We start from the raw sequence: 27,687 nt of genomic DNA on the forward strand, positions 1-27,687 counted from the left end.
AGGATTTCCCCAATGAATATGCATGAGATCTATTTGCATGCACTGCTTTCAATGCATATTCATTGGGGAAATCCTGAAAACCCGACTGGATTCCGGCCCTCCAGGACTGAGTTGCCCACCCCTGCTGCAGTAGATGGAACCTAAACACAGTACCGGGCACAACTCTGGGTTTCTAGCCCAGAAATATCTAAGAAAAAGGACAATTTAAACTAAATCATTCATTTATAGAGTGTACGATTGGGCAGACTGGATGGACCATTCGGGTTTTTAATCTGCCGTCATTTCATCATTTACTATGAGACATTAGTAAAGGCTGGGGTACCAATTCCATGATTCATGACAGCCTGCAAAACCATCGATACTGTATCAGAGACTGGGTCCCTGCCATTGGGAAACCAGTACGAAGGCACCTCTTCAATAGAGGGAGAGCGCTCCTCCCAGTGCCAGCTCTTCTCGGGTATCAATGAACTTGATGCCTTGGAGCTCCCTCAACATGCATCAAGGGGAACCAATGCTTTTGCTTCTTGGCCTTCACTCATTGTGCAGCATCGATGTCCTCCAGTACCAACCAGGACAATGTTGAATCCAAACATCTCTTCAGTGTTGGATCTCATACCATTAGGTCCTGGGGGTGCTGCACAGCAGTCAGCATAGAGACAAGTGGAGACCCACTCAATGCTCAGGCACTCCCAGTGTTAGGTACCTGTCTAGAAGCCATAGGGACCAATGTCTCTGATGCACACTTCAAAGAAGGTACCGACACTGATAATTCGGTCCTTCTGAGCCTCTCTGGATTTGTGTGTTCTTTCTGCATTTGCAAGCAAAGATCACAATTTAGTTGGTTACGGTCTGGTTCCAAACACAGGATACACCAGAGATAGTCCAACTGCACTAAAAGCAGTACTTAAAGACATTAGGAACCCTAGATAACATGAAAGAAAAAATAGCAGAAGGAAAGGAAATCCAACAACTCTGAAGTGAATGTTAAATGATCGAAGAACCAAAGGAAAACTGTAGAAACAATGTACTTCATGTAGGATTTTTATTTTCACAAGCAAACGTTGTTTAAAAGAAAACAGCACGGTCTGTGTTTCAATGAACAAATCTTCCTTAGGGGTCTGGTCTTTCTTTCAAAACAATTTGGACAGTGGTGCCTGTGATGAAAGCATCGCAATAGTAAGCATAGAAATGACCATGTTGGGTCCTCGTTTCTTTGGAAACAAGGTTCTGTTTTATTTTAAACAACGTTTGCTTGTGAAAATAAAAAGCCTACATCAAGTACATTGTTTCTGCAGTTTCCTTTGGTTCTAAGAAAGTAAAAATAGCCACAGCTCAATGGTAAACACAAAAAGGAGCAACAGCTCACTAGAAAGTAAGGGAAATTCTCAACCAATGTTCAGGACTAAGAGAGCCCTAAGAGCCGAAACAAAATCAAGGAAACTTAAAAGAAGGGCAAAACAGAACTATAGAGACTAAGAGAAAAGTAAATCCCAAAGGAACCACATAGAAAAAAAACCTTGCAAGGGAAAGCACACAACTCATTTTCACAATAGCACTAAGAGAAGCCGCCAACGATGCATCTTCCCTTAACTGTGGATGAAATAAGACTGGTAGTCCCATTCTTGCAAATTGGACAGGAAGGCACCCGCTCATGCACAGTGGGAACACTGCCTTAACCTCTTAAAGGTATAGTACACTGAGCAGCATTTCCACACCAGGCTCTATGGATAATGTCACCTGCATGTGAAACTATTGTGGCATGTTTATCCTCAGAGAAAAATGCTTTACACAGAGTGCACTCGGGTATCTCAGTAATTTTTGGATATGCGTACAGTACCTGCTAGCTAAAATATAACATTTATCTTTTAGTGCTGGGGACAGATCTGAGGGCAGAGGGTGGACTTGTTTGCACTAATCAGTTAGTGCAGTTACATTGCCACACACTAAACCGTTACAATGTGCTTAGCATGTGAGCCCTTACTGCCTACATAATGGGTGGTGGTAGGTGTCATGCGCCAATAGCCACATGCTAATGGGAAAATTATTGTGTGGCTATTATAGGGAAAATAGAAAATTTGGCCATTTTATCTCAGCAGTTAAAAAATGGTCTTAGAGAGTGGGAATAACCTACATAAGGATATGTTATAGTCACTTTTTATCACAGTTTGCTAAAAAGGCTCCTATGTAAGGGAATGGTGGTTTTTAATATGTGCACAATGCAAGTAATTTTTTGCTAAGTCGGATTTAGTGCCAGTTTTTGGTGTTTAGATAAGAGTTTTGTGTTTCTTTCAGTGACCAGAAAAGGGCCTGCAACTTTAAAAGACATTTGGAACGTAACAACTCATGTGTTAATGTCTGATCAAAAATGAAAGTGCCAGCATACATTTGCACCTGTTGCTGTGTGCATAAATATCAAGCTTGTAAAAACTGTATGTGTAATAAATTTTTGTGAGGATAATTTTTATGTACTGAACAACAGACACAAAAGGTTGCTGGCATTTTTGTTTTGTTTGGACATGCACAGTGAGCCGCCCTCCCTGCAGGAGCTATTCTCCTAAATAGCATGCAAGTTCTTTGTGCTTGACATTAGCATCCCATTAGCGTACTGCATCATGCAATTTAATTTTTGCCACAGAACACATGCACTCAGACAGCATGCTTTCTGTATCTATCCCCATATGTACTGAGGAATATAAATTAAGCATTCTGCAGGTTCTTCAACCTTCGCCACACTTCCTTGCTTTTCCTGAGCCAGTCTCAACACAGAACATGTTACAAGGTGGCTAATACTCAACTAGCAAAGAACAACTAAAGGCAGCATACATCTTGTAGAGATTAGATTTACACCTTTAAAACTAGGGTGGTTTGAAAAGTTTGGTTAAAAAAAAAAGTTAAATATATATATTTTTTTTTTATTTTTTTTTTAAACAGATATATTTCTCAACAATCTCCATCAAGGGCTGTACACTTAGTCCAGCTAGTGCCTAGTTTTTCCATCTTGTTGGAAAAACAATGTCAAATTTTTTTAAAATATTTAACGTGGGTTGTTTTTTTTAACCAAACTTTTCAAACTGCCCTCATATTACTTCTAGTGGCACCTTACACTTTAATGATACCACATACTAATGGTTTAATGTCTGCAGAGAAATAAAAATGGTAAAGGTAAAAATGGTGAAGGTGAAAATAAAGCACAGTGTGAATGTTTAATAGAAATCACCAATAAAAATTTCATTTTACTGGCATTTTATGACAAAAGATTCCCACTTTTGTCGTAGATAGTGATTCATATATTTACCCTTGCCTCACCTTTCAAACACAGAGGAAATAAAGTAGTCTGGGTCAAGTCGAGAAGCACAGACCTGTGAAAGAAAAACAAAAAAGTACAGCAAGATTCAACCTCCAATCCAAGGGGTGTATCTGGAAACATAATGCCTGCAATAACGAGATGAATTTAAACTTGCCTGCAGCAGGAAAATGTCCGGATCAATCATGGAATTACAGAAATGTGACTGTACATACGTCATGGCCTGTCCTTTTATCTGAAGTCCATTCCTCACCCACATGTTACTATGTATTTCAGACAAGCTTGCCTATGATTAAATAAACTAAAGGTTAAAATAGGCATTCTGCTAATATTATATATACATTTTGCTATGATTTTTATATATGTTTATAATCAACAAGGTACAGTATATAATGCCTTCTATCAGTACCTTGTATCCCTCATAATTAATACACATTAAAAGAGCCAATACTTCTGTATATTGATTTTAAAACAAAGGGTACAATTTGGACTCCATAGGGCTGTACCAAATAGTGCCCTGAATACATTTTTGTATTTAGTCAAATAGCAATTTAAATTCAAATATGAATAATCCAGGGTTCTATTGTGGTTTTTGTTTTTTTTTTTAATTTTATTTATAAATTTTTCATTCTTACAATATTTTAATTGTACATAAAACTTCAAATAATACATGAGAAATTGTGACTACAAATAATTCATTTAACACATAAAATATATCCCTCCCATTTTTTCCAATAGTTAAATCCATATATAATATAATATTCATTCCCCTCCCTTCCCCATTCTAATATAATTATTATTGTGTTAATTTATTTATTAATTTTCTATTCTTACATCAATTAATTCATATATAATATAATTAATTATTTCATAACACTTATAGTTATAATCAATATATCATATCATAAATAATAAATCCTAAATTTATATAAGTCCCTCCCCATTCCTATATATTTATTACAAATGTGCTAAGAAATCTAATCAGTAGAATAGTTAGTCAATGGTTGCCATATTTTCATAAAATTATGAAGATTCCCTTGTTGTAACGCTATTATTTTTTCCATTTTGTATATATGACAGACAGAGTTCCACCAGAATGTATAATTTAATTTGGTATAGTCCTTCCAGTTTTGAGTTATTTGTTGCATGGCGACTCCTGTCAATATTAATAGTAGCTTATTATTATCTGTTGAGATCGGACTCTGAGTTCTCATTGCAGTGCCAAATAGTATGGTGTCATATGAGAGTCCTACATGATTTTCTAATAATTTATTAATTTGGGGCCAAATTAAATTCCAAAAGGCATTTACACAGGGACAGAAAAAAATTAAATGATCTAGCGTCCCTACTTCTATTCTACAATGCCAGCATCTATTGGATCTAGTACTATCTATCTTTTGCAGGCGCGTAGGGGTCCATAACACTCTATGTAACAAGAACATCCATGTTTGATTCATAGATGCTGACCTTGTAGACCTTAATCTCCAGGACCAAAATCGTGGCCATTGAGAAGCAGAAATTGTCTGTCCAATCTCAATACTCCAAATATCTCTAAGTCCAGTTTTCTTTTTTTTATTTAAAAATCCATATAACAGTTTATACCATTTTGCGGCTTGGTGACCCAAAAAATCCGCCTGGAAACATAAAACCTGCAGACTATATTGAGTTTTAAGATCTTTCCACTCAGGGAACCCTGCCTGAATGGCCTGCTTCAATTGCATCCATTTAAAATAATGTGTTTTATTTAAACCAAATTTATTTTGCAATTGTGAAAAACTAAGCATTGATCCTTCTGAAATGACATCATTCAATGTTCGTATACCTGCAGTTATCCATTGTTTCCAGACGATCTTAAATCCGCCAATCTTGATCCTGGAGTTTACCCATATAGATTGATTTAGTGATTTAGCTATTGGTTCTGGTGATAGATTACTGATATATCTTAATGTTTTCCAAGTATCTAATAAAATTCTGTTATCTTTGTATCTTCTAGGCATTGTTATGCTAATTAAATGTTCTAAATGTAATGGGAACAGGAGCCGCCATTCTAAATATAACCAATCTGGTACATTCTCCATGAGATCTGGGAGGATCCAATACATACCCTGTCTTAGAATATAGACTTGAGGGTACCTATAAAAATTTGGGAAATTTACCCCTCCCTCCACAATTGGTCTTTGTAAAGATACTAAAGCAATTCTGGGTCTTTTCCCAAACCAAACAAATTTTGTAAGAATATTGTTTAACTTTTTATAAAATGACCCCTGAAAAAATATTGGTATCATACTCATTTGATAGCAAACCACAGGCAATATCATCATTTTAATAGTTTGAACTCTTCCCCACCAAGAAAGATGTAAAGGATTCCATTGCTCACACATTTCTGTTATTTTTCTTAATAAAAGTTTTTCATTTTCTATTGTGTTAAAACCTACTGAAATAAAACTCTTGATCTCGGATATCATGTTACTTCTTTTCTCATTTGTTATGTTACAGCTCAAAATTCATTATTCATATTTGGCCAAATAATATAAGAATATTTGCTACTTGGTACAATTTGGAGCGACAGTTTTGACTCACAGTAATAGAATTTTTCAACTTCTAAGCAACTTTCCTATCTTTTTTCAAACTCCCACCTTGACATTTTAGCTATTATTGAAACCTGGCTCCAAGAAGGCACAGCAGCCTATCTTTATCAATCTCTGTCCCATAATTTCACTGCCTTTCATCTGACCCAATCTTCAAGGAAAAGCAGGGGAATAGCTAAGGGCCAAATTCTCCAAATGGAGGCTACATCAGCGGCTGCTTACAAAAGCAGCGCTGATCATGTTTCAATAACACAATGGCACCATTTGAAGAATCACAGCTACGTGAAAGGTAGGCATTGGAAATGTAGGCCAGGTTTCAAAGGCCTAAATTTCTGGCACCTATGTTTCACAAGAATTGCATCTACAGCACCTAAGGCCCCTTCTGGCATTAACCATGCCTACAGTGGCCTTAGGCATCTCCTTAATCGAGACAACAGTGCCTCCATTTTTTTTTTAACAGCATTTTGATTGGTTTTAATCAGCAGACTCAATTACTGCACCAACTGATCCAATTAAAACAAGTTAGGCAGCAGTATGGCATCATTATTTGAATCAGGGCCTATATGTCTTCCTACTTCATTCCATTGTCAAGAATTGGCTACTTCCACCTTTTTATATGCAAAATTCTTGTTGTTTCAATATCCACTCCAGTGTCTGTTACCATTCTGGTTTGCTGTCTATCTACACCAGGGGTGCCCAACGCGTCGATCGCGATCGACCAGTAGCTCAGGAAGACAACTCGAGTCGATCGCACTCGTGTTGCCGTCCTGATCTACGGGCCGATCAGCCTTCCTCTCCAGTGTTCTCCCTAGGGCCTTTTAGCTGGGCGGTCCGCCCAGCTGTCATCTGCCGCTGCTGAACATTTTAAAAAAAACCCAAAAAACCGGCTTGGAGATTTCAGCCCCTAGCGAACTTATGCTCCGGGCTCTAACGTGTGCGTGCCGGCTTCTCTTCTCTTCCCTCCGAAACCGGAAGTTATGTCCGGGGGGTGGGGAGAAGGGAAGCCGGCATGCACATGTTGAGAGCCCTGAAGCAAGCGTTCGCTACGGGCTAATGCGGGAGACAGGTTAGTGAAGCATTTGTTCTTGTTCCTGCCGGGTCCTGCCTACTTTCTGTTTCCGCGAAGGCAGAACCCAGCAGCATTTCCCCCAATAGGTTGATCACGATCTTGGGCTGATCAGCCTTCCTCTTCCCGACGGCAGAATTGACGTCGGGGAGAGGAATGCTGGTTGGCCGAAGCAGGGAGAGCTTGGGGCCTGTTATTGGTGGTGTTTAGGTCCTGGTCCCCGATGGTAATGGCAGTGGCAGTGGCTTGGGGGAGGGCAGGGAGAAAGAAAGAAAAAGGGCAGGCAGGGATACAGAAGGAAAGAAGAGAAACAGAAAAAAATGAAAGGGAGGCAGAAATAAAGAAAGGGCAGGGAAGAGGAAGGAAAAGTTGGGGGGAAGGAATGAGGTCTGGAGGAGAAGAAGCATACAGGCTAAAAGAAGGGAAGAAAGATTGTATGCACAGTCAGAAGAAGAAAGTGCAACCAGAGACTCATGAAATCACCAGACAAGGTAGGGAAAATGATTTTATTTTAAATTTAGTGATCAAAATGTGTCTGAATTTATATCTGCTGTCTATATTTTACACTAAGGTCCCCTTTTATTAAACCGCAATAGAGGTTTTTAGCGCAGGGAGCCTATGAGTGTCGAGAGCAGCGCTGGGCATTCAGCGCAGCTCCCTGCGCTAAAAACTGCTATCGTGGTTTAGTAAAAAGGGAAGGAGTATATTTGTCTATTTTTGTATGGTTGTTACTGAGGTGATAGTGCTTAGAGTCATCTGCTTTGACCTCTTTGAAAAACCCTGGAATAGGAATGATGATTAACATTTTCTATGCATACAGTGTGCTTTGTGTTTTTTTTTAAATTTTATTGTTGGTAGATCATTTTGACTTGGTTATTTAAAAAGTAGCTCGCAAGCCCAAAAAGTGTGGGCACCCCTGATCTACACCATCTACTCATGCTTGGGACTCCTTAATGCAATCTTTGGTAGATGCTGTCATACAATCTCTCCCATCTCCCTCATACCTCTCCTTTTCCAGTCTTTTCTCTCAAATAGAGGTCTCTCAGTTTCTAACTTTTTCAATTCATGTGGTTTTTTCATACTCTTGACCTTATTATGTCACTTCCCACTACATTATTTATTGTTACTCATTTCATGAACAATCAATTCCCTAGTCATGCCACTTTCTTATGACTCGCTCTTCATCCTTCTTTAAATCCCTCTCTAGCCCTCCATTCACCTTCGTCCTTTTCCATGAGCACTTGCAATTCTTCAGTCATTATCCTAAAAATATGATTCTTCTCTATTCCCTTTTCCCTTCAGATTTCTCATCCCTATTCATTGAAGATAAAGCCAACTTTTGAAATTCAATCCTCACTTAATTTTCTCTCCTGAATCTTGTGACCTGGGTTGGCCACTGTTGGAAACAGGATAGTAGGCTTAAGGGACCAGTATGGCAACTCCTATATTGTTAGTAGCAACATTCCATACTATTTATTTTATTTCTTCCATTTGTGCGTCGCATATACCTATTCAAGCTCTAGGCGACATTACAGAGGAAGGGGTTAGAAGAGGGTAAGGAGGACTATGGTAGGACAGGAAGGAGTGGAGTGGAGAGGAAAGAAGCATGTAGAATATTTCATAGAAATTCCTAACTTTACAGATAGGAGCACCATCTATGTAAATGATATCTAAATGAATTAAAGGAATATGTAAAAAGGAATAGAAGGGAGGAACTTTTAAACAATAGAATTCAGGGAAAATCAATTAATAAAATTAAAACAATAGGGGTAAAAACAATGGAATAAAATTTTTAATAATTCATATTCTGGGGAAAAAAATTCAAATAAGTCTGACAGAAGTCCAATTTACTGAAGCAGCTCTGTTGCCTCAGCATATTTTAAATAATCCCAACGGCAAAAGTCCAGACAGGACAGATATCAGTTCGGGCTTTCCAGATGCTGCAGCCCCAACTCATTGCTTCCAGGCAGAAAATGCACAGAGATAGAACAATCCAGCATCAGGCCGCACTGCTCTCGGTGGGCGGCGGATGCTCATGGGCAGCTCCTGAAGAGTTCAGCACTCTGCCTCCATCGGCGGACAAATGGGAGGAGTCCACTGCATGGCCCCGCTCCACAGATCCGGAGCAGACTCCACCCCATCCTAGGCAACAACCAGCAGCGATCAAGCATGCCTCCACTGGTCTCACCTCCAGCAACAATCTCCCGCAGCGATCTCCAGGGCAAGCAGTGGGTTCCTGCATGTCTGTCTTAATAGCAGACTATGGACTTTTCTTCCAGGAATTGGAAAAGCTCTATATCACTAGCAGAGGTATTAATAATTCACCTTATATTTAAAGGTTAGCTTGAACAGTCAAACAAACAACTATAAAGTATCTAGGGATTCCACCTAGTACCACCATGCACAAATGTACTTAACTGGTATCCATGTCAGTTGATGAAGTATCGCTAAATAAACACCACCGTGGTAGAGTAAAATTCACCAAAATAAATAAGTAAATATGCAAAGCTTAGAATAGAAACAAAGCAAAACAAATAGGTAAGATTGGTGAGACAAAAAATTATTAACAACATTTAAGAAAGCATGGAATAAGCATGGATTCCTTATTTGGAAGAACTGAGAGGATTGCCAAAGATCAAAGGAGATCCTATGGCACTGTAGCAGGAATAGAACTATGCAACCTAGAGAGAACTTGAGGCCCTTAAGTGCCCTCATTTTTCATGTTTCTATTACAGTTAAGCATAATATTAAAAAAATATATGCTAGATTTTAAACCAGATAAGACATAGAACACTAAACAACAACAACAATAACAGAACAAACAACTTACAGAAAAAAAATTATTAAAAAAACAAACAAACCCCATTATGGTTGTATACCTGTATCTGAAGTGGGTGCACCATCAGTTTCATCAGCATTTCCTGATCCGGTAAAATAGAATCTAGATCTAAATCTTGGCATTTGACAGCCTGCAAATATTACAAGTAATTATTTTATGGTGAAAATTAAATAAGCAATCGATTCAAACATTTCCTGAATTTTGTTTTTCTAAACTGATGAAATTAAGTCTCACCTTGCTCAAGAACATAGCATAATAACGATGCAACGGCAAGTGAAAAGTAACCTGGTTAGGTGCAGGCTGAAAAAGAAGCACAAGTTATTCTGGCACCTCTCCTGAAATGAAGCAAAGAAGTTAGAACACAAACATTGCTATTGGCATGCTTTCATCCCGACTAGGGCAATAAGGCTGCTACACCTAATGTAATGTACTGTAAAATCATGGGAAGTTATGAAAAATACCAGCTCAACAAACTTGCCTTTATTTTTCCATAATTGTATTCAGAGTCTCTGAACCTCCTTGATAAAACGCATTTTAGACAACCGAATTTCCCATCTATTGGGCTGATAGGGAAGCCACATCGAAGAATAAGATTTATGAATAGGTTATTAACTACCTCAAGCAGCTTTACGTTAAAATGACAAAGTGAAGCAATCACAGAAAACTAACAGTATTCTTATGACAAGTACAATAAAGATATGGACTTAGCTAATTCAACAATGATGTCAAAGCCATTTACAAAAAATTCTGCCTAATCATACAAAGGTTTGCATTTAAAAATCTTTAAACATATGCAAACAGTAAAAACCATTTTGAAAACATTTAAAAATTCTGAGGGCTACAGAAGCTTTTACAAGACATAACAATCCTGTGACGACATATGCACTACCGTATTTTCACGCATATAACGCGCGCGTTATACGCGTTTTTACCTACCGCGCATACCCCTCGCGCGTTATATGCGTGAGCGCGGTATACAAAAGTTTTAAAACATAGTTCCCACCCCGCCCGACGCCCGATTCACCCCCCCAGCAGGACCGCTCGCACCCCCACCCCGAACGACCGCTCGCACGCGATCCCACCCGCACCCGCATCCACGATCGGAGCAAGAGGGAGCCCAAGCCCTCTTGCCCGTTCGACTCCCCGACGTCCGATACATCCCCCCCCCCCCGGCAGGACCGCCGACTTCCCGACAATATCGGGCCAGAAGGGAGCCCAAACCCTCCTGGCCACGGCGACCCCCTAACCCCACCCCGCACTACATTACGGGCAGGAGGGATCCCAGGCCCTCCTGCCCTCGACGCAAACCCCCCCCCCCCCCAACGACCGCCCCCCCCCCCAAGAACCTCCGACCGCCCCCCAGCCGACCCGCAATCCCCCTGGCGACCCCCACGACCCCCCCACCCCCCTTCCCCGTACCTTTGGTAGTTGGCCGGACAGACGGGAGCCAAACCCGCCTGTCCGGCAGGCAGCCAACGAAGGAATGAGGCCGGATAGGCCCATCCATCCTAAAGCTCCGCCTACTGGTGGGGCCTAAGGCGCGTGGGCCAATCAGAATAGGCCCTGGAGCCTTAGGTCCCACCTGGGGGCGCGGCCTGAGGCACATGGTCGGGGTTGGGCCCATGTGCCTCAGGCCGCGCCCCCAGGTGGGACCTAAGGCTCCAGGGCCTATTCTGATTGGCCCACGCGCCTTAGGCCCCACCAGTAGGCGGAGCTTTAGGATGGATGGGCCAATCCGGCCTCATTCCTTCGTTGGCTGCCTGCCGGACAGGCGGGTTTGGCTCCCGTCTGTCCGGCCAACTACCAAAGGTACGGGGAAGGGGGGTGGGGGGGTCGTGGGGGTCGCCAGGGGGGTCGCGGGTCAGCTGGGGGGGGCGGTCGTTGGGGGGGAGGGGGGTTTGCGTCGAGGGCAGGAGGGCCTGGGATCCCTCCTGCCCGTAATGTAGTGCGGGGTGGGGTTAGGGGGTCGCCGTGGCCAGGAGGGTTTGGCTCCCTTCTGGCCCAACTACCAAAGGTACGGGGAAGGGGGGTGGGGGGGTCGCCAGGGGGGTCGCGGGTCGGCTGGGGGGGCGGTCAGAGGTTCTTGGGGGGGGGGCGGTCGTTGGGGGGAGGGGGGTTTGCGTCGAGGGCAGGAGGGCCTGGGATCCCTCCTGCCCGTAATGTAGTGCGGGGTGGGGTTAGGGGGTCGCCGTGGCCAGGAGGATTTGGGCTCCCCTCCTGGCCCGATATTGTTGGGGAGTCGGCGGTCCTTCGGGGGGGAGGGATGTATCGGACGTCGGGGGGGGGGCATCAGGCTTTCAGGATGGGGACAGACCTTCAAGGGGGGACAGTGCACGGAAGTCAGGGGGGGTGAACGGAGAGTCGGGACAGCGCACGGAAAGTCAGGGCGGGCGAAAGGAGCGTTGGGCAGCATGCGCGGTATACCCGTGAGCGCGGTATACCAAAGTTTTTGTACATATCATCGTGATTTCTGCGCGCTATACCCGTGTGCGCGTTTTATACGGGTGCGCGTTATTTGCGTGAAAATACGGTAAATACATATTTTATAACTCAAGTTTATAAACTGCACATATACATACCTCATCTACAAAGTTGATAGCATCAAACCAGTCTTGAAGGGCTTCAAGGCAATATCTAACAACATTCTTTGTATATTCTTGTGTTTCCTTGAAAATAATATTTGTTGGTCATAAAAACAATGGCCTTAGGGAAAACAAATTCACACAAGTAACTTTTATTACTACTTATTTCTATAGCGCTACTAGACAAATGTAGCACAGTACATTATATGCAGGTTGTCTCTAGTGGGCTCACAATCTAAAGTGCTTTCTGAACCTGGGGCAATGGAGGGTGACAAGTGTTATTCAGGGACAGCAGGCAGATACAGTGGAACCTTGCTTTGTGAGCATAATTCATTCCAGAAGCATGCTTGCAAAGCAAAGTGCTCGTATATCAAAGCAAATTTCCCCATAGAAAGTAAGGGAAACTCGCTTGATTCGATCCAGACCCCCCCCCCTCCCACAAGGCTATCGGCGCTGCTCGCTTTCACCCCACTACATCCCAAAAAGACCACTCCACCCCCGAGGCCACTGGTGCGCTTCCACCCCACCCCCGAGAACCGGGGAGAGCGGGAGCCAGAAGGCCTTGAGCATGCGCAGATCCTCAAGGCCCAGCCCAGCAGAGATCAGCAGCAAGAGGCAGGATCTTTCAGCACCGGTATGTACTGTGGGTTGGTGCTGCGTGCCGGTGTCAGATCGCGGAAAGAGTTTGGGTTTGGGCGGGCGATGCTGGATGTTGGGAGTGGGGGCTCGCAAATCGAGTCAACGCTCAGTTTGCTTGGTATGATTTGTTCGAGTGTTTTGCTCGTCTTGCAAAACACTCGCAAACCGAGGTTTGACTACATTTTCATATATGGGCGACGTCATCCATGAAACACGGTATGGACAGTGCAAAAGTATAGTCACTTTAAAGATCTTGAAGGTCTCAAGACTGCCCGTACTGCACATTTGCCGGTGTCTTACCGCCCAACATCGGCTCGCGGGACCTTCAGTTCAATTTTAAAAAAAAAGCTAAGAAACTAACTAGGGGAGGAGGGAGGGTTGTGAGAATATTTGCCTTCTGTCCCTGAATAACATGTTACAGGTAACTGTGCTTTATCCCAGGACAAGCAGGCAGTATATTTTCACATATCGGACTCCCTAGTTGTAATTTTAAAGGCAGGAGAGAAGTTGGCTATTAAATGGAGAGTAAATTTTGTAAAACTGCCTACCCAAATTGATTATCTCATCTGGAATTCTGCTCTAGACCAGCGGTCTCAAACTCAAACCCTTTGCAGGACCAAATTTTGGATTTGTAGGTACTTGGAGGGCCACAAAAAAAAATAGGTAATGCCTTATTAAAGAAATTACAACTTTGCATGAGGTAAAACTTGTTATAGTTTATAAATCTTTCCTTACTTAATTGCTTATGATAATTTCAGCTATACACAGCTGAAAGCAGTGCAACATGCAGAAAGTGAAGTTTAGATAGTTTTTCACTTTCTGCATGATGCACTGCTTTAAGCTGTGTATAGCTGAAATTATCAGAAACAATTAAGGAAAGATTTATAAACTATAAAGAGTTTTACCTCTTGCAAAATTGTGATTTAGATTCTAAAGTATCAATTGCAAGAGACAAGATTTTGGTGTGGTCCTCTAGGCTTTATTGTAGAAGGGAGAATCAATATCCGACTTGTGCCTGGAAAACTTATGCCTTAAGAGCCTGATTCTCCAAAGTGCGTCCCGATTTTAGGCAGCTGTAGGCGTCCTACAGCTGTCTAATCAGCCAATCGGGATGCACGTTTTTTTAAAAAAATGCTCCCCAGGCAGGCCGCCTATATTGAAGGCGAGGCCCGCAAGACACCTAGGCCCTGATTCTGTATAGGACGCCCGGGAGAGGTGTCCTATTCAGAATCGGCCTACACTAAACCCCGATTCTGTAACCGGCGTCCATGTTAGACGCTGGTTAGAGAATCGGGTTAGATTAGACACGGCCCGCTACACTTATCGCGGCAAGGGATCTCTCTGCCGCTATAAGTATAGCGGGCCGCGGCCTGTCCGATCGCTGGCAGGAGGGTGCCCAATCCCTCCTGCCCGAAGACGCACCCTCCCCCCCCGACAATATCGATCGCTGGCAGGAGGGTGCCCAATACCTCCTGCCCGAAGACGCACCCTCCCCCTCCCGACAATATCGATCACTGGCAGGAGGGTGCCCAATCCCTCCTGCCCGAAGACGCACCCTCCCCCCCCCTGCCGCTAACAACCCCCAAACCTCCATCCCACCAAACTAACCTGTTCTTACGGCCAGATGGGTCTTGCCCGTCCAGCCGGCAGGCACGCCTGGTCGAAATGAGGCGGGCCCGCCCCTTCCCGCCGAAGCCTAAGGCCTGATTGGCCCAGGCTCTAGAAGCCTGGACCAATCAGGCCTTAGGAATAGCGGGTCCACCCATCCCCACTTAATCTAAGGCCTGATTGGCCAATCAGACCTTAGTGGGGATGGGCAGACCCGTTATGCCTAAGGCCTGATTGGTCCAGGCTTCTAGAGCCTGGGCCAATCAGTCCTTAGGCTTCGGCAGGATGGGCCGAGAAGGGGCGGGCCCGCCTCATTTCGACCAGGCGTGCCTGCGGGCTGGACGGGCAAGACCCATCTGGCCGTAAGAACAGGTTAGTTTGGTGGGATGGAGGTTTGGGGGTTGTTAGCGGCAGGGGGGGGGGAGGGTGCGTCTTCGGGGAGGGTGCGTCTTCGGGCAGGAGGGATTGGACACCCTCCTGCCAGCGATCGATATTGTCGGGGGGGGAGGGTGCGTTTTCGGGCAGGAGGGATTGGGCAGCCTCCTGCCAGCGATCGATATTGTCGGGGGTGGGGAGGGTGCGTCTTCGGGCAGGGGGGATTGGGCACCCTCCTGCCAGCGATCGATATTGTCGGGAGGGGAGGGTGCGTCTTCGGGCAGGAGGGATTGGGCACCCTCCTGCCAGTGATCGGACAAGCCACAGCCCACTATACTTATAGCGGCAGAGAGATCCCTTGCCGTGATAAGTATAGCGGCCGCGTCTACTTACAATGTAGACCAGCATTTTACTGGCCTACATTTTAAGCTTCTCCTCTACTAGGAAGACGCATAGGGACGCCTAGGTTCGCCTAAGGCCCTTAGGCGAGCTTAGGCATCTTGCGGGTCTCCCTAGGCTCCCGGAGGCGCCTTCAGGCCTGCCTGGGGAGCATTTTTTTAAAAAAATGTGCATCCCGATTGGCTGATTAGACAGCTGTAGGATGCCTACAGCTGCCTAAAATCGGGACGCACTTTGGAGAATCAGGGCTTAAGTGCCCAGTGGTCACGTCCACAACCACCTTCAGCTCTCATCTCCTCCAGCACCAGATACAACCATCATCTTACATCAAGCAGTCATCGCTAGGAGAGGCGCCGAATTTCGTGAGTGCACAAGCTGCACTGCCTCCAATGGTTATCTTACATTCTGGAATGGTGCCTGCCTCACTGCCGTAACCTCACACAAGCACTTTCCTGCATCTGTACATAATTGTCCTCTCCACTCCACCTCACAATCGTGTACAGATGCAGGAAAGCGCTTGCATAAGGTTACAGCAATGAGGCGGGCAACATTTCAGAACAATGGTAACATAATGAGGGCCTCAAAATAGTACCTGGCGGGCCGCATGTGGCCCCCAGGGCCACGAGTTTGAGACCACTGCTCTAGACAGTAATGGGAAGTGAATGTGTGAACTGAGGACCAGGTGGCTGTTTTACAGATATCCTCAATGAGAAGATGAGCTACTGAGATTGTCATGGCTCTAACCTTGTGTGCTGTGATACAACCTTCCAGGAACAGCCCAGCCAGAGCATAGCATAAAGCAATACAGTCCGACAGCCATACAGAGATGGCTTTCTTGGCAACAGAAGCTCCCAGTCTATTAGGACTGAATAACAGGAACAGTTGAGTAGAAGTTATGTGAGTCTTAGTTTGATCCAGGTAGTAAGCCAGTGCACGTTTGCAGTCCAATGTGTGTGGAATGTGGTCTCATCTGGGTGAGAATGCAGTCTTGAAAAAAAAGACAGGGAGTACTAGAGATTGGCTGATGTGAAATTCTAAGACTAGCTTTGGGAGGAGCTTGAGGTACATCTGGAGAACTGCCTTGTCATGGCAGAAGTTTGTATAAGGCAGGTCAGATATGTGCTTGAAGTTCACTGACCTGGTATGCAGATGTGATGCAAATTAAGAAGACTACCTTCCAAGTGAGATACTTGAGAGAGGAATATGTGAGTGGTTCAAAACATGGCTTCATCAGTATGGCAAGTATGATCCCAAGCCACTGGTGGAGGTTTGATTGGTGGTTTGATGTTCAAAAGCTTTTTCATTAATTTGGAAATCAAAATATGTACTGCAATGGGCCTTTTATCCAGAGGTATATGAAAAGCAATGATAGCACTACAATGTACTCTGACTGGAAGGGTTTTAAGACAAGAGTCAGAAAGTTGGAGGAGGTATTACAGAATTGATAGCAGAGGACATGTTTCTAGATGTTTCGCCATCCTCATCCAATCCATCATTCTCTCCAAACTTGACTACTGCAATGCCATTTACTTATGCCTAACAAAAAAAAGTCTTCAAAGACTCCAGCTTATCCAGAATACTGCAGCCAAGTTGATTTTTGCAAAACACAAATCTGACCATGTCTCCCCACTCCTGTCCAATCTTCACTGGCTCCCAGTGATTTCCAGAATCCATTTCAAATGCTTCTGCCTGGCTTTTAAGATCATTCACGGCATCCTTCCTCCCCTAATCCCACTATCCTTTAACTCCTCGAGTCCTGACTCCACCAGACCCGCCCAAAGATATAAACTATCCTTCCCCTCTCTACGCGGTATTCTCTATGCAGGTAAACTGGGAAAATCTCTTCTCTTCAAAATCACAGGTCTCTGGAACGACCTTACTATCCCCTTTGCGGAACCTGAGCTCTCTCCAACTATTCTGCAAGCAACTCAAAACTTGGCTCTTCTCTAACATGTAATTCTATTTTCCCCCTTACTCTTCCATTCTATATATAAGCTCATGTAAACCTTTTCCTTTCTCTTCTTATATTTTAAGCTCTTGTAAACCGTACCGAACTCCACTTCCGTGGAGAGGATGCGGTATATAAACTTAAGGTTTAGTTTAGTTTAGATGTAGTGAATGTCTATTACATCAAAGGTAAAATGAGATCACTTGAAGTAGAAGATTAGGATGGAGAAGGGATCCTTCGTTCTATGTTAGCAAGGCTAGAAAGATCTTTAGAGTGCTGTGTTAGAGGAACCATGGTTGATGAGGCCAATGAGGTGCTATGAGGATCATAGCTTGCTTTGAAAATTTAGTGAGGCAGATGATATTGGCGGCTTCGGGGGGGGGGGGGACCCTTGAGAAAGCTCTATGCGAAACATGTTAGGTCCAGCCTTCACAGGTAGAGCTAAATGAAAACAGCATTTGAGATAAGTTGAATTTAGAATGGATATATACACAAACATATCCCACAAAAAATCACAAATAATCGAATCCACGGATGCTGTAACCACGGATTCGGAGGGAGAAGTGTAATACTTTTAAAATCAATAGGAGGAAACATTTTTTTCACTCAGCTAGGCTCTGCAATGCGTTGCCAGAGGATGTGGTAAAAGCGGTTAATGTAACTGGTTTTAAAAAGGGTTTGGACAAGTTCCTGGAGGAAAAGTCCATAAACTGTTGTTGAGACAAACATGGGAGAAGCCACTGCTTGCTCTGGATGGGTGGCTTGGAATGCTGCTACTATTTGGGTTTTTGCCAGGTACTTGTGACTTGGATTGGCCTCTGTGAAGACAGGGCTAGATGGACCATTGGTCTGATCTAGTAAGGCTATTCTTATGTTCTTACATTAAGTTTGTCCAATAAAAAAGGTATTTTTTTCCTTTATTTCTATGTATTATCCAGTCGAGAAGAAAAGCATCCATCTCCCTAAGACTTGGAGTGTATATTCTTTGAGTTTGTGATTGTGAGGGGAAGCAAAGATCTCTCTCTGGAATACTCCAATCTTCAAAGGTTTGATGCAAAACTGTTGAGTGACCACTCGTGAGGTTATGTTAATCTGTTATGTTAATCAAGTTTTGCATTCCACCTTTACCTATTCAGTTCAAGGTCAGATTGTATTACAAGAGGCTGGGTCAGTTACCCAGGAAGTTACAATGGAGAAATTGGCACAGACTTTCAATAGAGTAGCTAGTACAGGTAGATCAATACAACTATTAATACAGTTAAGTCATAGTTTCAAATACACAGTTACAAGTATAAGTAATTCATTGTTTGTTCTTTGTTTTGTCCCAGGAGTTGCAATAGACAGTTTAGAAATGGGCTTTTACAATTCCTATTTCAGTTACTTAAGGGTTGGCTCCTGTCTCGGTAAAGGAGGAAGCTGAAGGAATCTGCTCAGCTTGTCTGCAAAAAGGTTTTGTTTTACCTCTAGATAAACCACTTTGAGGTACATGTTGTGAGGGATCATTCAGAACTAGATCCAAATTGCTTCCTGGCAAAGGGAGTAAGATACTGTTCCTCCTTGTTTGTTCACAAAGAACATGGCTACTTAGTTGTCTGTTCAGACCAGTACAACTGGTTGAGAAGGCAATCCTAGAAAGTATGGAGAGCATTGCAATTTGCTTGCAGTTCAAGGAAATTTATGTTGAAGGCTTTTCCCAAGAGCTCCAACTGCTCTGTGTATGGAGTCCATCAAGATGGGGTCCCCATCCGAATGTGGACGCATCTGTTGTCAAGACTTTCTGATAGGGAAGAGTGTGGAAGAGAAGGTCTATGGTCAGATTCTTGAGCGCGTTAACCACCACTGAAGGGCTTGACGAAACATGAGGTGACTTGTATCTTCTGAGATAGGAGATCTGTGGCCTCTGACCATTGTGCAGAGAGCACACATTGAGGTTCTCCAAGATGCAGACAGGAAAATAGTGGGACAAACTGCCAATGCCATGTTGCCTAGAAGACACGGCATCGGCTAGAAGATTTGGTGGATGGTGATGCATCAGAGAGTGGATACTTTCTTGTAGACTTAAAGTGTCAAATCTCTGCTGTGGTAAGAAGGCACAGGCCGTGTCTAGAAGAGCTCCGATAAACTCCAAAGTTCAAGTTGGCTATAAATGTGATTTCTGGTAATTGACAGCAAAACCCAGAGACGCCAGGAGACGGACTGCGGAACTGATGGCTAGATGAGCCTCCTAAGGTGAAGGAGCTTTGATCAGCCATTCATCCAAATAAGGAAACACATGAAAGCTGCAAGAGCAGAGTTGCAGCGACTACAACTAAACACTTTATGAAGACTCGACGACAGGCCCTGTTTCGCAATTGCTGCTGCATCAGGGGAATTGCTAAGAAATAACGAAAGTCACAGTCAGTTGGTATACCGTATTTTCACGCATATAACGCGCGCGTTATACACGATTTTATAAACCGTGCATAACCATGCGCGTTATAGGTGTGAGCGCGTTGTACAATTTTTTTTTCATTCCAATCCGGCATCCCCCCTGCGAACCGGCATCCTCCCCCCCCCCCGCTCGCGTCACACCCCCTCCCCTGCGATCCTACATCCTCCCCAGCACTGCAAAACATCTCTTACCCGATTGGGCACCGGCACCAGCACCAATGTACAGGACGTGCCAGTGCCAGTGCCCGAAGATCCTCCCTCGTTGTTGCTGGGCTGGGCTGGGCGGTGTGAGGGAGATCCTCCTTCTTCCTTGTGCCGGGCTGGACTGGGCTTTGAGCATTTGCGCATGCTCAAAGCCCAGTCCAGCCCGGCATAAGGAAGAAGGAGGATCTTCCTCGCACCGCCCAGCCCAGCCCAGCAACAATGAGGGAGGATCTTCGGGCACTGGCACTGGCACGTCCTGTGCATTGGTGCTGGTTCCGGTGCCCAATCGGGTAAGAGCTGTTTTGCGGTGCTGGGGGGGGATGTAGGATCACGGGGGAGGGGGGGTGACGTGTGTGGGGGGGGAGGATGCCGGTTCGCAGGCCAGAAGAGTAAGCGGGAGTGGGAGGAGGTTATAGCAGCATGCGCGGTATACGCGTGTGCGTGCTATATAAAAAATTTTTTACAGAAATGTTTTGGACCCGCGCGCTATACACGTATGCGCGTTATATGAGTGAAAATACGGTACTCTTTAAACACTGTCGCCATTTGCTCTAAGAAGATTTTTGAAGCAGTAGCTCGTTTTCAAATGTAAGTGATATTGAAATTTGACTTTGTACAGTGTTTAAAGAGTATACCAACTGACTGTGACTTTCATTATTTCTTAGCAATTCCCCTGATGCAGCAGCAATTGCAAAACAGGACCTGTCGGGAATTATAAGATGGGAGTTACAAGATTTTCATTACCCTGAATTGAATCTCTGCACCGGGAAAGTGTGTTCTATCGAGCAGCGGTGATCTTTCCTATATCTGAGGATATTATTGAGATAAGTGCAGGTTGCTTTTTCTTTTTTGTCACAAGCATTGCTATTTGAAGAGACGTTAATATATTTAAACATTTACTGCATCTTAACGGAGTTTTTCTATGACCGAGGATGTGCTCTCTATGACAACTTAATAATTGTCATAGTAGTTTCCCGAGTTTGTTCTCATGGAACACTGAAGTCTTTTCTCCGTATTAGGACCCTGCCTTAATCAGTCTCAGATAGTGGGATATATTGAGTGAATACCTTTTGGTGATTTATTCTATTTGTCTGGTATTCTGCTTGTGTTGCCTTTATTTTTTGTCATGGATTATTCATGTCATATGATCTTCTAAGTGGATTTTTCAATCTTTTCCCCAAAGAGTTCATCGCCTAAGCAGGAAATATTGGCCAGATGTTTTTGCACGTTGGCATCTAGATTCAAAACCCTCAGTCTTGCCTGCCTCCTCATGGCAAATCACTAAAACTGAAGCTCTGGAGCTGATGTCAAAAGCACTGAAAACAGATATGGTCATGTATTTATGGGTTTCATATGCTGAAAACTGAGTTAATTGGTTGTCTGGAACGTACTGTTCATAGTGTGAGAACTATGAACTAATGACTTCATATAGAAGGTCATATATAAATTATAGCTCAAAATGTGGCTTGGGAGCTTTGAATTCTGAAAAACAATGGTAAAATTTATCCAATGTCTTTCCCTCTCTGCCCGGAGGGGTACTACTATATGTTCTGGAGCTGCTAGTTTTTTTCAGAGCGGATTCTACCAGGAGTGACTGGTGCTGAAGTAGAGGCATGTCAAAACCTGGATAAGACTGATCTCTGTAGAGAGAATCATGGGGCAAAAGAGACCAATAGTTGTGTCTCCCAATTCCTAAACATTGTATCATCTAATAGGTTATGGAATGGGAGTTTGAAATAGTCCTTTGGTATCTGCTTAAAGCATCAGAGAGTTCAGCTCTTGCCTCCGATTCTGACTCAAGCTTAATTGGGAGAGCTTGACCCATTTGTCTGATGTAGCATGTAATGAGAGGCGCTCTGGTAGAGATCTCCTGTGAGATGGAGAAGTAGATGGATTTAAAGAGAGCTCATGAGATTCTCATATGAGTTCAGGGAATTCAGAAGAATGATTGGATAAGTCCGAATCATAATCTTCAATATCACATCATGGAGACAAGGATCTGTGCGGTACCCGACGTTGAGGTGGTCAAAGCGGGGAAAAGTATCTACTGTGACTTTGAGGGAAGTACTCCGGGATCTTCTACAACACTGAGCCGATGTAGCTTCAACATCAAGATGATACTGTTCTCTGAAATCTCAAATGTCGGCAGGGGGGAATACAAGACCTTACCCTCGAGGATCACTTAGAGCGCTGCTAGGGCTGAGCTGGTACTGGCTGCACCTTAACCAGGGCTTGAGGTACCTGTGTAGTCATCATGGCAGCCAACTCTTTTCATAAGATGTCTCGTATCTGGTCCTGAAGTGAGGGAACTGGTACGGTGGATGGCATTGGTACAGATAGTGCTGTAGGTGTTGCAGCATTGGTGACCTCGATGAGGCATGCCATGGAGAAAACACCACTTGAAGGGAAGGCAAGCAAGCCTCAATACATCAAAACTTAGATTGCATTGATGATGTGGACACCCGAGATGACTGATACATGCTGAGGTGGAGAAGCACACTTATGCTTCTTAGCTTTCTTAGTGGATCCCAAAGGTAGCACCAATGACAATGCAGACATCGATCAAGGTATCAATACTGATGGTTGCCTCAATGTTGCAGTTGTCTCTGGATCCTTGATGTTCCCGCTACAAATAGTTTTTCGATCTGGAGCTGTCTTTGCCTTCAGTAACCTTTTCTGAAGCTGGGAGAAACACAGACATGTCTATGCAGTGATCAGGACCAAAACCCTAAAGGCACCAACTATGTGGATCAGTGACTGAAATGGTCCAGTTGCACCAAGTGCACCACTTAAAGCCACTGGAAGGCTTTGATATGTAAGGAAAGATAGAACATAAGAACATAAGCAATGCCTCTGCTGGGTCAGACCCGAGGTCCATCATGCCCAGCAGTCCGCTCACGCGGCGGCCCAACAGGTCCAGGACCTGTGCAGTAATCCTCTATTTATACCCCTCTATCCCCTTTTCCAGCAGGAAATTGTCAAATCCTTTCTTAAACCCCTGTACTGTACTCTGCCCTATTACGCCCTCTGGAAGCGCATTCCAGGTGTCCACCACTCGTTGGGTAAAGAAGAACTTCCTAGCATTCGTTTTAAATCTGTCCCCTTTCAACTTTTCCAAGTGTCCTCTTGTTCTTTTATTTTTCGAAAGTTTGAAGAATCTGTCCTTCTTTACTCTCTCTATGCCCTTCATGATCTTATAAGTCTCTATCATATCCCCTCTAAGTCTCCTCTTCTCCAGGGAAAAGAGACCCAGTTTCTCCAATCTCTCAGCGTATGAGAGGTTTTCCATCCCTTTTATCAAGCGTGTCGCTCTCCTCTGAACCCTCTCGAGTAACGCCATATCCTTCCTAAGGTACGGAGACCAATATTGGACGCAGTATTCCAGATGCGGGCGCACCATCGCCTGATACAATGGCAGGATAACTTCTTTTGTCCTTGTTGTAATACCCTTCTTGATTATGCCTAGCATTCTATTTGCTTTTTTAGCGGCTGTTGTGCACTGTGCCGTCGGCTTCATTGTCATGTCCACCATTACCCCCAAGTCCCTTTCTTGGTTGCTCTCATTCAATAATATCCCTCCCATCGTATAGTTGTACCTCGGGTTTCTGTTTCCAACATGCAATACTTTACATTTCTCAACGTTGAACTTCATCTGCCATCTCGCCGCCCATTCCCCCAATTTGTTCAAGTCCCTTTGCAATTCTTCGCATTCCTCTTTAGTCCCAGCTCCACTAAATAGTTTTGTATCGTCCGCAAATTTTATTATCTCACACTTCGTGCCTGTTTCTAGATCATTTATGAATATATTAAATAGCAGCGGCCCGAGCACTGAGCCCTGCGGAACACCACTCGTGACCCCCATCCAGTCCGAGTAGTGGCCCTTCACCCCTACCCTCTGTTTCCTACCCGCCAACCAGTTTCTGATCCATCTATGTACGTCTCCGTCCACTCCATGGTTCTTCAGTTTCCGGAGTAGACGTTCGTGAGGCACCTTGTCAAAGGCTTTTTGGAAATCAAGGTATATGATGTCTATGGGGTCTCCTCTGTCCATCCGTTTGTTAATTCCTTCGAAGAAGTGCAATAAGTTCGTTAGGCACGATCTCCCCCTGCAGAAACCATGTTGGGTTGTTTTCAAAAGTTTGTTTCTTTCCAGATGTTCATCGATGTGTTCTTTAATCAGTGCTTCCGCCAGTTTCCCCGGAACCGAGGTCAAACTCACTGGTCTGTAGTTTCCCGGGTCACCTCTTGATCCCTTTTTAAAGATGGGCGTGACATTGGCTATCTTCCAATCCTCCGGGATCATGCCTGTTTTCAAGGATAGGTTACAAATTTGCTGCAGTAGTTCCGCTATCTCCTCCTTTAATTCCTTCAGAACCCTGGGATGGATTCCGTCTGGACCCGGGGATTTGTCAGTTTTAAGTTTTTCTATCTGCCTGTGTACATCATCAAGGCTCACTTCCATGGATGTTAATTTTTCTGCTTGATTTCCATTGAAGATTTGTTCAGGTTCCGGTATGTTGGTTGTGTCTTCGTTTGTAAATACAGATGAGAAGAACATGTTGAGTCTTTCTGCGACTTCTTTCTCCTCCTTCACCGCTCCCTTCCTGTCTCCTTTGTCCAGCGGTCCCACCTCCTCCCTAGCTGGCTGTTTCCCTTTAACATATCTGAAGAACGGTTTGAAATTTCGTGCCTCCCTGGCTAGCCTCTCTTCATACTCTCTTTTGGCTTTTCGAACCACACGGTGGCATTCTTTTTGATACTTCCTGGTGCTCCTTCTGGGGCTGTTCTCCCTGGAAAAGAGGAGACTTAGAGGAGACATGATACAAACTTTCAAGATCCTGAAAGGCATAGATAAGGTAGACAGGGACAGATTCTTCAGACTGTGGGGAACAACAAGTACAAGGGGGCACTCGGAGAAACTGAAAGGGGATAGGTTTAGAACCAATGCCAGGAAGTTCTTCTTCACCCAGAGAGTGGTGGACACATGGAACGCACTCCCGGAGGTTGTGGTGGGGCAGAAGACACTACAGGGATTCAAAGAAGGTTTGGATAAATTCTTGAAGGAAAAGGGGATTGAAGGATACAGATAGAAGTAAGGATAGGTTTGTTTTTTTTTTTTTAATTTTTTTTTTTTCTTTTTGTTTTTTTTTTAGGGCAGGGAATACTTTGACAGGTCATGGACCTGATGGGCCGCCGCGGGTGCGGACCGCTGGGTGCGATGGACCTCTGGTCTGATCCCGGTGGAGGCAACTTCTTATGTTCTTATGTTCTTATACAATGAGGTAGTTACCAAAGACAGGATGTAGTAATCATTCAAGAGGGGAACATTGAGTTGCCATCAGAATTACAGTACAGCAGTTTTAAGTACAATACAGTTGAGGAAGATACAATTAGATTGGTGCAATTATGTTATGTAGAGTTTGGGGAGGGAGCTTTTGTGGTTTCCGGAAAGGTAAAATGTTGTGTAGGTTGCTGTGGAAGAGCATACTTGTTATTCGCTGTTATTCCCTGTTATTCACTCTATAGTATTTTCTTGAGGATTGTATGTAATTTTATTTTTATTAGATGAGTATTTTACTATGTATTTGTTTTTATTTTGTCACCATTTTAACACTGTGTATGTAAACCATGTAAGCCATTTAGTTTTAGATGGTATATACATTTTTAAAATAATAATAAATAAATGATATTGCATCCAGCATTTGTTCAGCTGTGTTGTTCCAGTTAGTAAGCACTGTAGTAGGATTATTTGAAGTGTTTAATAATTCGGAGGCTTTATTCCCAAACTGGTGTGTATATTTATCTTGCCTCTTGCGAGTGTATTTTTATTGGTATTCTCAGTGGATATACTCCCTTGTACAGGGTAAAATTAAACGACAGTAGGTAATGATCTGACCAGGGAACCACAGTCCATTCGGGTGGTCCATGGTTATTGTTAGGTGCCATTGACTCATGCTCGAGTCCTAGCAACTTGATGAATTGCGGATCTAAAAAGAAATCGGTTTTGTGCTAGTCCGGAAAGGTCCTCCAGCATCATCCTCAAGGTTGTTTTCAACGTGTCCAGCTATCTGATTGCAGGCCGCCCTCTTCACCTGGTTCCTTCAATTTTCCCAAACATGATGTCCTTCTCCAGTGATCTCTCTCTTCTGATGGTATGACCAAAATAAGACAGTTGTAACTTCATCATTTGGGCTTAGAGTGAGCTAGCCGGTTTGATCTTTTGCAGAATCAATTTGTTAGTTCTTCTGGCAGTCCACTGAATAACTAAAATCCTTCTCCAGCACCAAAGCTCAAATGAGTCAATCTTCTTTCTGTTTTGTTTCCATAGTGCCCAGCTTTCACATCAACTGAGAAAATGAGTGTGTGAATGAGACTAATCATTTGGAGTGTTACCTCCTTGTCTTTGAATACTTAGTCGAGAGCCTTCATTGAAGAGTGACCAAGAGTGCTATTCTGCGGAGTATTTCCTCCCTGCTAGTTGCTTCTTTGTTTACAAAAGAGCCCAGGAGATAGAATAGAAGTTGTAAAAGATTTCAATTGCCTTCAAGCTCAAAATCTTCATCATTTTCCGTATTCGTGATATTCATCTTGTTTATGTTCAGTTCTAATCCCATCTTATGACTTTCGGCTTTGACTTTTCTCAATAGATATGACATGTCTTCTTTGATGCTGGTGAAGAGCATTGTATCATCTGCATAGTGCAGGTTTTATATATTTCGGCCACCAACTTTGAAATAGACATTCTCTTCTTCCAAATTTGCTTTTCTGAAAATGGTTTCACCATACAAGTTTAACAGATAAGGTGACAAGATGCATCCTTACCTAATGCCACATTTTATTGGAAACCAATCAGTGTGGCCGTATTCAGTTCTCACTGCAGCTTCTTGATTTTTATTTAGGCTGAGTGATGTGTTTGGGTATTCCCATTTGCACTAGAGTTCTCCATACTTTATTGTGATCCAACCAGTCAAAAGCTTTGCTGTAGTCAATGAAGCAAAGGTATAGGGGGTTTTGGTATTTTTTGCTCTTTTGTTCATGGTAGTATACAAAAAAAGTCTACCTTGTCAAATCTTGTCTCCACAAGACTTATTTTTGGCCACTTGGTATGTCTTACTCGTGTCAAATTTTAGCTTGATTAGACAATATTTAGAGATCACCCCAGCATGCACCGATTGCTTGTATGTTGTGTATGTAGGTGATTGCTCATAATTATTTTGTATGGTATCATCTAGTTTGCGGTCTGCACCTGAAAATTGGCTCCTTGGGAAGTCAGTCTGTCAGCTCTCAATTGCTAGACTGCCACAAGGACTGATCAATTTTCATCACTATGACAAAGGAATACCTTTACCATAAAGCTATACATTGGCGTGCAAGTCAGCAATGATGGTAAGGTATCAAGCCAATGGGAATTAGGGCTACATACAATGACATTGAACTGTTGTCTACTCTCAACACATATTCAAATAAAACTGTTGCAAACAAGGTGCTCACATACATTTCCAGATATCTATGGTTTCTATCCGAGCACCTAGCAGCACTTGCCTTTTGTGATGACAGAATTGCACCAGAAACAAAGCTATGAATGATGCAAAAATTAACAGCACCCACCACTGCCAGACAATCCACAATGTCTCATGCATACAGATGAAACAGAACCTGTGAAAGTCTTGTAACACAAATAAGTCATTTTTGATCTCTTGATTGA

General features: G+C 43.6%; 1 protein-coding gene across 8 annotated transcripts in view; it reads right to left on the bottom strand.

Annotated features, from left to right (window-relative positions):
- The window catches only part of UBR3 (ubiquitin protein ligase E3 component n-recognin 3), a 533,613-nt gene that overhangs the window by 398,256 nt on the left and 107,670 nt on the right, over nt 1-27,687 (bottom strand). For all 8 annotated transcript variants that reach the window (XM_033944451.1, XM_033944455.1, XM_033944453.1 and 5 more), the window contains exons 11-15: nt 12,377-12,463; nt 10,032-10,097; nt 9,838-9,927; nt 3,462-3,590; nt 3,307-3,359 (exon numbers count right to left, since the gene is read on the bottom strand). In XM_033944451.1, coding sequence (XP_033800342.1) covers nt 3,307-3,359; nt 3,462-3,590; nt 9,838-9,927; nt 10,032-10,097; nt 12,377-12,463 — 425 coding nt within the window. The remainder of the gene's footprint in view (nt 1-3,306; nt 3,360-3,461; nt 3,591-9,837; nt 9,928-10,031; nt 10,098-12,376; nt 12,464-27,687) is intronic.

Source organism: Geotrypetes seraphini, chromosome 5 (genome assembly GCF_902459505.1).
Source record: "Geotrypetes seraphini chromosome 5, aGeoSer1.1, whole genome shotgun sequence".
Classification (NCBI taxonomy): Eukaryota; Metazoa; Chordata; class Amphibia; order Gymnophiona; family Dermophiidae; genus Geotrypetes; species Geotrypetes seraphini.